Source organism: Octopus bimaculoides, chromosome 2 (genome assembly GCF_046866305.1).
Source record: "Octopus bimaculoides isolate indiv1 chromosome 2, ASM4686630v1, whole genome shotgun sequence".
Classification (NCBI taxonomy): domain Eukaryota; kingdom Metazoa; phylum Mollusca; class Cephalopoda; order Octopoda; family Octopodidae; genus Octopus; species Octopus bimaculoides.
The window spans coordinates 117784224-117795489 of NC_142929.1; the positions used below are offsets into that span (position 1 = coordinate 117784224).

Below are 11266 nucleotides of genomic sequence, written 5' to 3' on the forward strand. Positions count from 1 at the left end.
CTTTAGCTAGGCCGAAACCACTTGACCCTTTCTGACCTCTTCTACTCCATCAAATCTAGAATAGAGATAACAAGACCGCCAGCTAAATCCTTTGCACTCACTATCCTTCTAGATAGCTATAAAAACAGGAGACCCCCAAGCCAAAAGTTCAGTGGTCACTTGGCGACAACAGAGCGAAGCAACTCGTGACAAGTTAGGGAATGGACATCTACAGATATAGTCACAAGCAGGTCAGCCACCAAAAAACACAACACGACCAAAGGGAGAAAGAAGTTTACAACCAGCCAACTATGAGACAACTTTCATCGACGCTATAACTATCAGTAGCTCTCATCTCTTTACTCGGTAACCTTACCCTGTCTTTTTTATTCGGTTTACTACTACAAGAATGTGTACACACCTATACAGGCCAAAATTAACTTTCTTTGCCTTGCATGTTTTAAGAACTGTGTTATACGATTACACTGGCCTACCCGTCGTGGTATGGCAACATATAAAGTAACGGTAAATAAATATTTCTATAAAATCTTCATGAATTGTTCATCTTGTGCATCCTGCAGCACATCGCTACAAACTAACGATTATCGTTACAATTGGTAATCTCAGACACTAACATTTCGATACCGTTACAATTGGTGACCCTTCCGCCTCCAATAACTCTACCGTTACATTGGTGACCCTCTGACATTAACATCTTATAACCGTTACATATATATCTATCTATCTGTCTGTCAGTCTCACTCAGTGTGTGTTTGTGTGTGTGTGTGCGTGCGCGCGTGCGTATAGTTTGAAACTAAATTCTATCAACCTTAACTTTTAACCTTTGAGGTCGATAAAATAAAATGCCTGCCAAATATCCGATTAATTTTATATTCTCATAAACCTGACAAAATGTGGATGGAAGTACGACTTCCTACAGTATGATAGCCCTCCTCTTTTTTTCTAACTTTTCAATTAAATTCTGTAGACAGGCCTGGAAAAATGAAAATTACCATACGAATGAAGTAAAATAACTGCCATCATGAATCGAACGTATGCTTTACACTCGTGCATTGAAGCAAATCATACTGTGTCTGGGGAGAGTTATATTGTCTTAATGCCTTATTATCTAACACACTCACCGGTTCGATTTCCACTCATTTCATTGACAATGAAAGAACGAAAAGCGAAATCGAGCTAAACTACTCATTCCCTTCCACGTTTTTGTCACCCTTAGGGTCACGAGAGACGTTGTACAGCCCTTAACAACGAGGGCTTTGAACGCCTGTCTTCCAACCAGGACTTCATCTATGGGCAGCGACTACAGGAGCACCTCTACTTGCTCGCGGGGAGAGTTTGAGAGGCAGCAATTCCCCCGTGGTCTTTTCTCTGGCTGCAGTTTCGAGCGATATGCCCTGTCTGCCTGGATCAGAAGCAAATGGGTTCGGGCTTCGTCTCCGCGTAGTCTCTTGCCATGTGCGGTCCCTGGCACTTGAAACACAGGCCCATAAACGGTCGCTGCTGCTCCACAGCAGTTTTTCTTTCCTCGTTCTTCGTCGATTGTCGCATGACGTCGGGGGCTTCCATAGCTGCCGTTACCACTGCACCCGCCGGTGTTTTGCTTCAGTACGCGGGTTTGAGCGACGAGTTCGCTGCCCGGCAGTTGTTGCAGCCGCACAGATATATCGTCAGGGAAACCATTCACGAAAGTCAACGGTGTCGTCTTTTCTCGTTCCTAGAAGGGGACAACAATAACTAAAAAAAAAAAAAAAGATATAATGTGTATACGAGTGCCGAAGTAGCTTGTAGTATGGTTAGGGTTAGGGTTTGAGTGTAAGGGTTAGGGTTAGAGTTAGAGCTAGGGTTGGGGAAAAAAGTCAAAATTGAATAATTTGGGGGTGGGAATTTCACAATACCGATTTTTGTCAATTTTTCGGAACCTCCGTATCCGAAAATGGGGGGTTTTTTTGGGGGAAAAAAAAAATTGGGAGAAAATGGGGGTGGGGACGGGCGAAAGTCTTTCCTCCATTTTCTTTCTTTTTCTTTCCTTGTTCCCCTTTCCCCCTTTTCTCCCATTTTCGATTTATATTTTTTATGTGGTTTTGTATTATATATGTATCGTATACATACGAGTTATATTTCAAATACATACTTCCGTCTTTCTAAATTTGAATAAAATATACATATTAAATTTCTATAATGAAACAAATAATAATGGTTAGAATATGTATATTTCACTCTGCTATTTAAAAATTTAAATTGAAAATATATTTAAAAAAAAGAGGAAAAATCGTTGAGGAGATTTATTTTATAAAGGGATATCATTTGTTTAGACACCGTCTTATTGTATAACTACTGACTTCCGTCTAAAGGTTATCATTAACAACAATGTCATTCCAAATCTGTGCAACGCGAATTTTGAAACAAGAACTAACCTCTCTAACACACCCTACGGGACAAGTTGGGCCGTTGATTCAAAGTATCAGATGGGTCAAACCTCGCTATAAACCAATTGCTAAGAGTAAACAGTTTTATGTTCGTGAGCCAACACCACAGGATCCTGAAGAGCAAAAAAGACTGAAGTTCTTAAATAATGAATATTCCACATATCTTCGGGCACTAAGGTAATTTCTCTCTTTCTCATTTCTAGTTTAATTCTTTACATCTATACGGTTGCTCGTTCTGCTGGGAACAATAAATAGTTTTCCCTCAAATCATATTCTGTCGTCTGAAAAAAGGGAAAGCACAGTAAATACATCAAATAAAATATGAGATGGTCATGGTCAGAGCGTCTTTTACCGTTGATGTATTAAAACAATATTGAGAGATTGCAAGATTGTTGTTGACCCTGAGCTAAACAACAATCTTGTATCTCTCGGCGGAGTTAAAGAATACGCATACCACCCTTTTTGGGCATAACCTAACCCTAACTACCGAAAACGGGTGGTGTGCGTATTCTTTACCTTCGCCCTGTCTCTCTATCATGGGTTGACCCTTACAGTTTGGAGTTAAAATTGACTCGTTTTCCGTTCATATCGATCAGTCGCCTTTTATTTTTCATTAAAGATAATTACATTACATTAAACAACTCATTCTTAAGATATATTGACTGATTTTGTTTTTGAGCTGAAAAGAAGTAACAGAACACTTTCTCCATTCTAAAAGAATTGTTGAACAAATAAAAATACAACTAAATAATTGATGTAAATAGTTCATAAAAAGAGGCCATTTCACGCCGAGAGCACCGGTTCTCGTCCGATCACCGAAGTTAAGCAGCGTCGAGCCTAATGAGTACTTAGATGGGTGACCATTTGGGAAACCTAGGTGCTGTAAGTGTCCCACACAACGGCGGTGCATCAGCATGGCCGCAGCTCTGAGCTGAAACTATAAAATAAAACTAAAAAAAAACAAATATAACCTGTTTTTTTAATGATAAAAGCAGAAGAGGAATGGCAGTGTCCATGACCCTTTTCAAGGCTTCAAAAACTAGTGAGATGGGAGGAAGTCTTGATCAAACTGAAACCTCACACAAATAGTTGCAGCAGATTGGAATCTGTTAAAAGTACTCAAGGACCGAGTGGAAGGTGACAGATTAATTTTATCACTCAAGTAAGCCATGGCAAGATATGCACTCAGAACATAAAGAGGTGGAATAAATATCACAAGGCACCCTGTTGTAATGATTGTACTCTAGATTGGTTCTTTATCAGTCCTAGAAGGATGAAAAGCAAATCAAATTTTGCTGCTTTACCTTCCTACCTTCTATGAAATAAATATATTTAGGCTTGCTTGTATCTGAGCTCTTAGTCATATTTTTACCTATTTAAAAAGAGCTGTGTTATCTAGAAGTTCATTCCTTAATCATGTAATTCCAGGTCTGATCATACTGTATGACACCTTGGGTAAGTGCCTTCTACAGCCTCAATGGCTGGTCGTTGGAAATGCTATTGTTTGCAAAATGTGATTTAATATTATGGAAAATATCTCTTTGTAATTATCCCAAACAATTATTTTGTCTGAAATGATATTGTTATCTCAGACAAAAATCAATGTAACAATATTTTCCCAATTTCTGTCTATCCCTGTATTTAGTAATTTATATCCATTAAGATATGTCATTTTCAAAGTATCTTCTCTCTTTGGTGTTCTCATCAAACTATTAAAAGTCTTACTCTCATTAAATACCTTTTCATCATCGTTTAACGTCCGCTCTCCATGCTAGCATGAGTTGAACGATTTGACTGAGGACTGGTGAACCAGATGGCTACCCCAGGCTCCAATCTGATTTGGCAGAGTTTCTACAGTTGGATGCCCTTCCTAACGCCAACCACTCCGAGAGTGTAGTGGGTGCTTTTACGTGCCACCGGCATGAAGACCAGTCAGGCGGTACTAGCAACGGCCACGCTCAAAATGGTGTATTTTATGTGTTACCTGCACAGGAGCCAGTCCAGTGGCACTGGCAATGACTTCACTCGAATGTCTTTCACCTTATCCATCCCTATTCAAGGTTCCCTTCTCTGACAAAATTGCAACATTTGATGATGAATACTAACTTTTAGTCTCAGTCAGATAGTTATATATATATATATCTAAAACTTAAAGTGTCTGAAAAAGTCATGAGCATTGCTTTTGCTCTTTAGACCTAGGATGTGGTACTATTTTACTGCCAAGAAGGGACTTGCAAGTGCATTAAATCTTGTGTGGGCGCATCTGTGTATAGCATATATTAGTTTTAGTCTTACAGATTGAACCATTTTTTAATGATTAGTTTTAGATTATTTTATCACTTTGCAATTTCATCATCATCATCATTTAACGTCCATTTTCCATACTGGCATGGGTTGGATGGTTTGACTGAGAACTGGTAAGCCAGGGAGCTGCACCAGGTTCCAATCTAATTTGGCACAGTTTCTACAGCTGGGTGCCCTTCCTAACAGCAACCAATCCAAGAATGTAGTGGGTACTTTTTATGTGTCACTGGCACGGCTGCCAGTTACATGACACTGGCATCAGCCCCAACTATGATCTCACTTGGTCTTCTCAAGTACGGTACCAGTTTGAATATTGACAAAACTGTTGCATGTAAAAGTAAATGTCATAGATAGGGTTTCTCACTTAACAAAGTCAAACCTCACTCAGTATACTTAAATCTACAGACTTTAGTTTTCTTAGTTGTTGAGGATTAATGTCACTTAATCATATCCAGCTTAGGACTTGTCTTTCATCCACTTAACCTCATAGAATCAGAGCTAAGCACTGACTTCCATAAATATCTTAGCTCTACAAGTCACACATTTTCTGCTTTTCTCTTAAGTTATCCTTGATGTAAACCCAGTGTTTTATCATCGTTTTAATATCTGTTTTTCTAAAATAGAATGAATTGAATGGGTCTGCTACACCTGTTCAGAAAGTCCCTACTTGATCTCTGTGTTTTGTCGTGTTGCCTTTGAGGTTCAGTACATCCTAAGATTTGATAATTTCTTTACTTCTTGTCGTGCCATCTTTTACCATGAGTACTCTATTCCATCACACACTAAGAGGACATAGCAGTTTCCACCAGTACACATTGTTCATTCACATCACATCCATACTAATACAGTTGTCTCTTTTATACATTAAGCTAATTTTTTTAACACCCAATCAGCTCATCTGCTCACTAGAGTTAGCATGTTTCACACCCTGGTATTTCTCCTTCATATATCAGTAAAGTACTTTCAAATCCTGCCATGATCTGTTAAAGAATTCATTGTTAAACTGAATGAATTTTTGATTTTTCAGGACACATTTCTTAAATGAGATAAGAGAAAGACCAAAAATAACACACAACCAGAATAGAAGTGAAGATTTTAGACAATTATTGTTAGAAAATGATAAATGGAATGCCCAGGTGGCACAAGAAAGGTGAGCAATATGGCTTGTGAGTTTCTACTATGTGTGAATGTTGTTTTGTTTATATCACCATCATAATTTTATGTCTGTTTTGCATGCTAACAAGTGTTGATATAAAATGTGTGAAATAACTAAATGAGTAATTAAAATATGGTATTATGAATGAATCTCTATATAGTTGCTTGACCTGCTAGAAATAGCAGCTAAGTTTTCCCTCGAATTACAGTCAAGTCTGAAACAAAAAACGCAGTGGTTAATGAATTCCACTGCTTAAAAGTAAAAACAAAAAAAATATGATGGTCATGGTTGGAATGCCTTTATCATAAGTTAGTTACCTACCCTGACGTTAGCTGTTTAAATAGCTTGCCACTAGGTTCCAGCACTTAGTCCTTCCTCTTTGTCATCATGACAGTAACATGCGAGGATGTGACCTCCTTAGCTCTTGCATAAGGTACACAACAGCTAATAGACATTGAGCAACTATGATGTAGGATACACAGAAGCTGAACATGGCCTTTCACTTGTAAATATCTTTCGTGATTCATTCAACTTGTATATATTTGTGACCTGGAGTAAAAGCTTTTAAAAGCTACAGGTTGGTTCTGTGGATATTCATTGTACTGTGTTCTTTCTTTGAATGACATCTTCTATTCCAGCTTTCTGAACGGAGTCGTTATTAGATGGTTTCACCATGTGAGACCACGGCCATCTAAAATGGTGACTCTAATGTAAGGTTTTGGAGGATTGTGTGTTGTCCAGAGCAGAAGAAGAAGTGCAAATTCGCGAGGAAGATGAAGAAGTGACTGCGACAACATTATCAGCAGATGACTAGGTACCAGAGAATTCCAGAATCCTCTCTGCGGAGGCGGCAAGTTGTTCAAAGGCGGTATGTTGCCCTCATGGGTGATAAAATTGATTGGATATTAGAAGGCATCCTTGAGAAAAATAACTGTTTGACGAATGATTGACCTTCATATGAACTATTGGTCAATTCCTGGATCCGTCACAAAAACTCGGTCGGGGTTTGGTCCCCGAGATGCTCATCCCACAAGAGTGTGTGAAATTTACTTTCGGCAGAAGGAGAGTTGCATCTGAGAACCTCAGTTTTGAAGGGTTCATACGTCATGTCAGGTGGAGTTCCTGTTATATTGTGGACTGATAGTACGAGAGAAGGAATGCCTGTGAGTACAATGTGGAGTTTGCTCTGAGCCAACTGAATATTTGAGGAAATGGAAAAGGATTCCAATATGAAAACACTATATATCTGTTAATTATGCGACATATGTCTTTCAACAAGATTTTTGTATCATACTTTGTTCAGTTTGATTGGACACCTTTCTTTGCTGAACGTTTCTTTCTTTGTACACATTTGCATTGTATTTTTTCAGTTGTTCTGCTGTAGTTCGGATTCTGTATATCACACATTTTGTTCTCTACAAGAACAGACATTTTTTCTACACGTTTCCTCCAAGTTTGTACTCTTGCATTGGTTCATACAACTGTTTTGCCATGTTTCATTCTTCTGTACCATTCTCTCGCACACGTACATTTCTCCTACCATCCTTTTGTTTGACCGTTTGCAGTCTAGGGGAAGTGGGGGCTGCAGGTGCAGTTACCTCCTCTGACAGTAGCTGTCTAAATAGCTTGCCACTAGATGGCACAGCATGTAACCTTGAGGTTCCAGCACTTAGTCCTTCTAAATAGGTTTGCTTGATTAAGATTAACTAGGAGCTAAATAACTTGCGAAACAACTGCACTACTATCATTGGCTGTGGCTTCAACTCCATTATAAGATGTGTATCTAAGTTGAACAGTTCATTAAGCTGGTAGCTCTACTATGAGGGAACTTCCAAATGGTCATTTGACCTGCTTGAAATGACAGCCACAGTTCTCTCTCAAATTATACTTTCCTGTCTTAAAACTGAAGGAGCAAGATGGAAAATGCAATCTGAAGTACATGAGGTGATTACAGCTAGAATGTCTTTGATTATAAGTCTGCTTAGTCATGGTTGTCTTAGAATTAAATTACTACTACTGCTGCTGCTGCTGCTGATGCAAAATACTACAAAAACAACATTTCAAGTTAATATCTTTGTATTTAGCTGCTCCATTCTTTATTTTCTGTTAGACAAGCATTAATGTTAAAAATTTCTTCAAATGTCATCTAGTAATATATAGTGATACATTTGTTTTCTTTCACCCAAGTGGGTGTGTTCACTTTTAATGGTTAGATATTTCTATATTAAAGTTTGTATAATTTATTCCATGATTAAATAAAATTTGTCAGTTTTAATAGGTACTACACTCATCGTGTTACAACTATCACATGAAATCAAGAAGGCAGTAACACACTCACACACATAGACATATACATATATGATGGGTGTCTTTCAGTTTCTTTCTACAAAATCTATTCACAAGGCTTCGTTCAGCCTGGGGCTATAGTAGAAAACACTTGCCCAAGGTGCTATGCAGTGGAACTGAACACAAAACTTTTTATCACACAGTCATACTTGTGAAAAAAAAACCCATAAACTTTTAATCTTTCCATGTCCCAACAGTTAAATTTATGTTATAAACATGTGACATGTAATGAATTCAACATTAAAGATGTTACGTACTAAAGGTGTGTATTTCGTTCATATTTTATTGCAGAGAAGCTGATATGGCAAGACTATCAGAATTGGATGCTGAGAGGAAAAAATTGAAGAGCGAGAGCTATCAACAGTATAGGCTTGACAGGATGATTGAAGCTGAAAAGAAATTCTCAGCTGAATTAGTAATGTTACCCTTTTTTTCTTTCCTATTTATCATCATTAATTTACACCTGTTTTTCTTGTAGGAATTTGTCAGACACCACTCAACGTTCATTTTACCACTGGCAATAGCCCTTTGTCCTTTGGAACACAAAACACTAGAGAAAAACCAGTCAATTTTGTTTGTGTCATTATTTTTTGTATAGTTTGGATTCCCTTTCTGTCACTATGTATCTTATTTAATTACTATTTTAATAAGTTTCCTATATAGTTAGGATTATTCAGATTACATTTCTATAAACATAATGTTGATTGTGTGTGTAGTGAGAGTGGATGCTTCGAGAGCATAGCTGCTAGAATAAAAATAGGTTGGGCAAAGTTCAGAGAGCTACTTTTGTTGGTAACAAAGGGCCTCACTCTCAGAGTGAAAGGCAGATTGTATGATACCTGTGTGTGAACAACCATGCTACACGGCAGTGAAACATGGGGTATGACTGCCAAGGACATGTATAGGCTTGAAAGAAATGAAGCTAGCATGCTTTGCTGGATGTGCAATGTCAGTGTGCATGCATGACAGAATGTAAATGTCTTGAGAGAAAAGTTGGACATAAGGTGTGGTGTGCAAGAGAGATGACTGCATTAGTATGGTCATGTGATGCATACGGATGTAGACAGCTGTGTGAAGTACCAATCTCTACCAGTGGAAGGGGGAGACCCGAGAAGACAGGGGACGAGGTGGTGAAGCATGATCTTCGAACGTTGGGCCTCATGGAGGCAATGACTAATAACTGAGATATTTGGTGATATGCTGTGCTTGAGAAGACCCTTTAAGCCTAATGAAATCATAGTTGTGGCCATTGTTGGTGTCATGTAACTGGCACCCAGGCTGGTGGCACATAAAAAGCAGCTTTCGAGCATTGGACCTCACAGAAGCAATGTGACTGATGCCGGTGTCACGTAACTAGCACCTTTCGAGTGCCGGGCCTCACAGAGGCAATGACAAATGATGGAGACCTTTGACAGTATGCTATACTTGAGAAGGGAGATCCATCAAGCCAAGTGAAATCGTAGTCGTGACAGATACTGGTGTCACGCAACTGGCACACGTGCCATAAGATTCTCAACAAATTTTATATTCTTCTTTCTGGGTTCTTGCATTTTATTTCACTACAAATCTTCCTATGCCATGTTAATTCTGCCTTGGTTATTTTCCGATCAGACCGAAAATCATTGCAAAAATCACAATTCAAGGAAAGTAACTCTTTCGAATCTTAAAGGAAGTTGGGAATAGTTGATTAATAGAGGTAATGGTTCTCAACCATTTCTTACCTAAGGACCCCTATTTTGCTCTGCTGGACCCCTATGTTAAAAAAGAAATCCTATTATATTTTTATAATCGGATATTATGAGGTATTGTATTAAAAATATATTGTGTATTGTAGAAGTATAACCATTTTATTACACATAAACTTTAACAACTAAATTCATATAGACCCTGGTTGAGAACCACTGGATTAAGGTATTCGACTGTTGGCCAGTTAATGGTGAATTCAAGTTCTTTCTGATAGGTTTAGACTAGACCCTTTAGTTTGACCAATTGTTTTTGAGTGGCCTATGTTCATAATCATTCAACTCTCAGAGATAAATATATAATTATTATTCTCTTTCTTATTTCAGGAGAAACCATTTATCTCACTTCAAGATCTTGACAAAGAGATTGCACTTGCCATAGACTCTAAAGTTAATTATAATTTTGCTATTGACAAAAAAGGAAATCTTTACAAAGAGGAGGAACCGAAGTTACTAGAAGAGAAACCAGAAAATACCAAATCTGAGTAATTCTTTAAATTTTAGTCATAAATGGAGGATATTTTTGTGTGTATGTGTAAATAATAAAGCAAATTTTAGTTCTTTTGGAATTGGATTTGTAATATTTCAACAATATCTCTCAGAATCTATGAAAGTCATCTTGGTTTCAAAAAAAGTTTTGAAAAAAGCACAAATTTGTTGGTTTCCACAACCTCTGTTAATCAAAACATGGAGGGATATATATATATACATATATATATATCATCATCATCGTTTATTTATATATATATATATATTTATGTGTATTTCTTCTTTCTTAATGAATAAAAATTCTTCTGATAGAATAAATGAGTTAATAGAAACCAATGTAGCAAAGAACACAAAATAACTGTGGTTTAGTTCCTGTTTTTAAGGCAGGAACTCCATATATTTATTGTGTTTCAGTCATTGGACTTATAGCCATGTTTGGACACTGCCTGTAAATGTTTAGTTGAGCAAATCAACCCCAATACTTCTTTTTGTTTTTTTTTTTTAAGACTGGTACTTATTCCATTGGTCTCTCATTTTTTCTATCAAACTGATAAGTTATTAAGATGTAAACGCATCAACACCAAGTGTCAAGTGATGGTGGGGAACAAATGCAGATACAAGGACACACACACGTGATCATTATCATTCACCTTGACAAACTTCTTTTAGTTTCTGTCTGCCAAATCTACTTACAATCCTTTGGTTAACCTGGTGCCATAGTAAAAGACACTTGCCCAAGGTACCATGCAATTGGACTGAACCCAGAACCATATGTTTTGGAAGCAAACTGCTTACCACGGTGC

General features: G+C 37.7%; 1 protein-coding gene and 1 pseudogene across 1 annotated transcript; both read left to right on the forward strand.

The window, feature by feature from the left end:
- Window positions 1-1557: 1557 nt before the first annotated feature.
- Window positions 1558-10543, forward strand: LOC106882426 (small ribosomal subunit protein mS26). Its single transcript, XM_014933099.3, has 4 exons — window positions 1558-2603; window positions 5758-5880; window positions 8524-8647; window positions 10302-10543. Exons 1-4 carry the CDS (start codon window positions 2368-2370, stop codon window positions 10461-10463), a joined length of 645 nt encoding a protein of 214 aa, XP_014788585.1. The 5' UTR covers window positions 1558-2367; the 3' UTR covers window positions 10464-10543.
- Window positions 3197-3315, forward strand: LOC128247198 (5S ribosomal RNA; annotated as a pseudogene).
- Window positions 10544-11266: the final 723 nt, after the last annotated feature.

What these genes read in the sequence shown, in the direction of transcription:
- LOC106882426 (XM_014933099.3), top strand. Translation starts at nt 2,368, where the DNA reads ATGTCATTCCAAATCTGTGCAACGCGAATTTTGAAACAAGAACTAACC. An exon ending in ACATATCTTCGGGCACTAAG is followed by an intron (nt 2,604 to 5,757) that starts GTAATTTCTCTC and finishes TTGATTTTTCAG; the next exon opens with GACACATTTCTTAAATGAGA. An exon ending in AGAAATTCTCAGCTGAATTA is followed by an intron (nt 8,648 to 10,301) that starts GTAATGTTACCC and finishes TTCTTATTTCAG; the next exon opens with GAGAAACCATTTATCTCACT.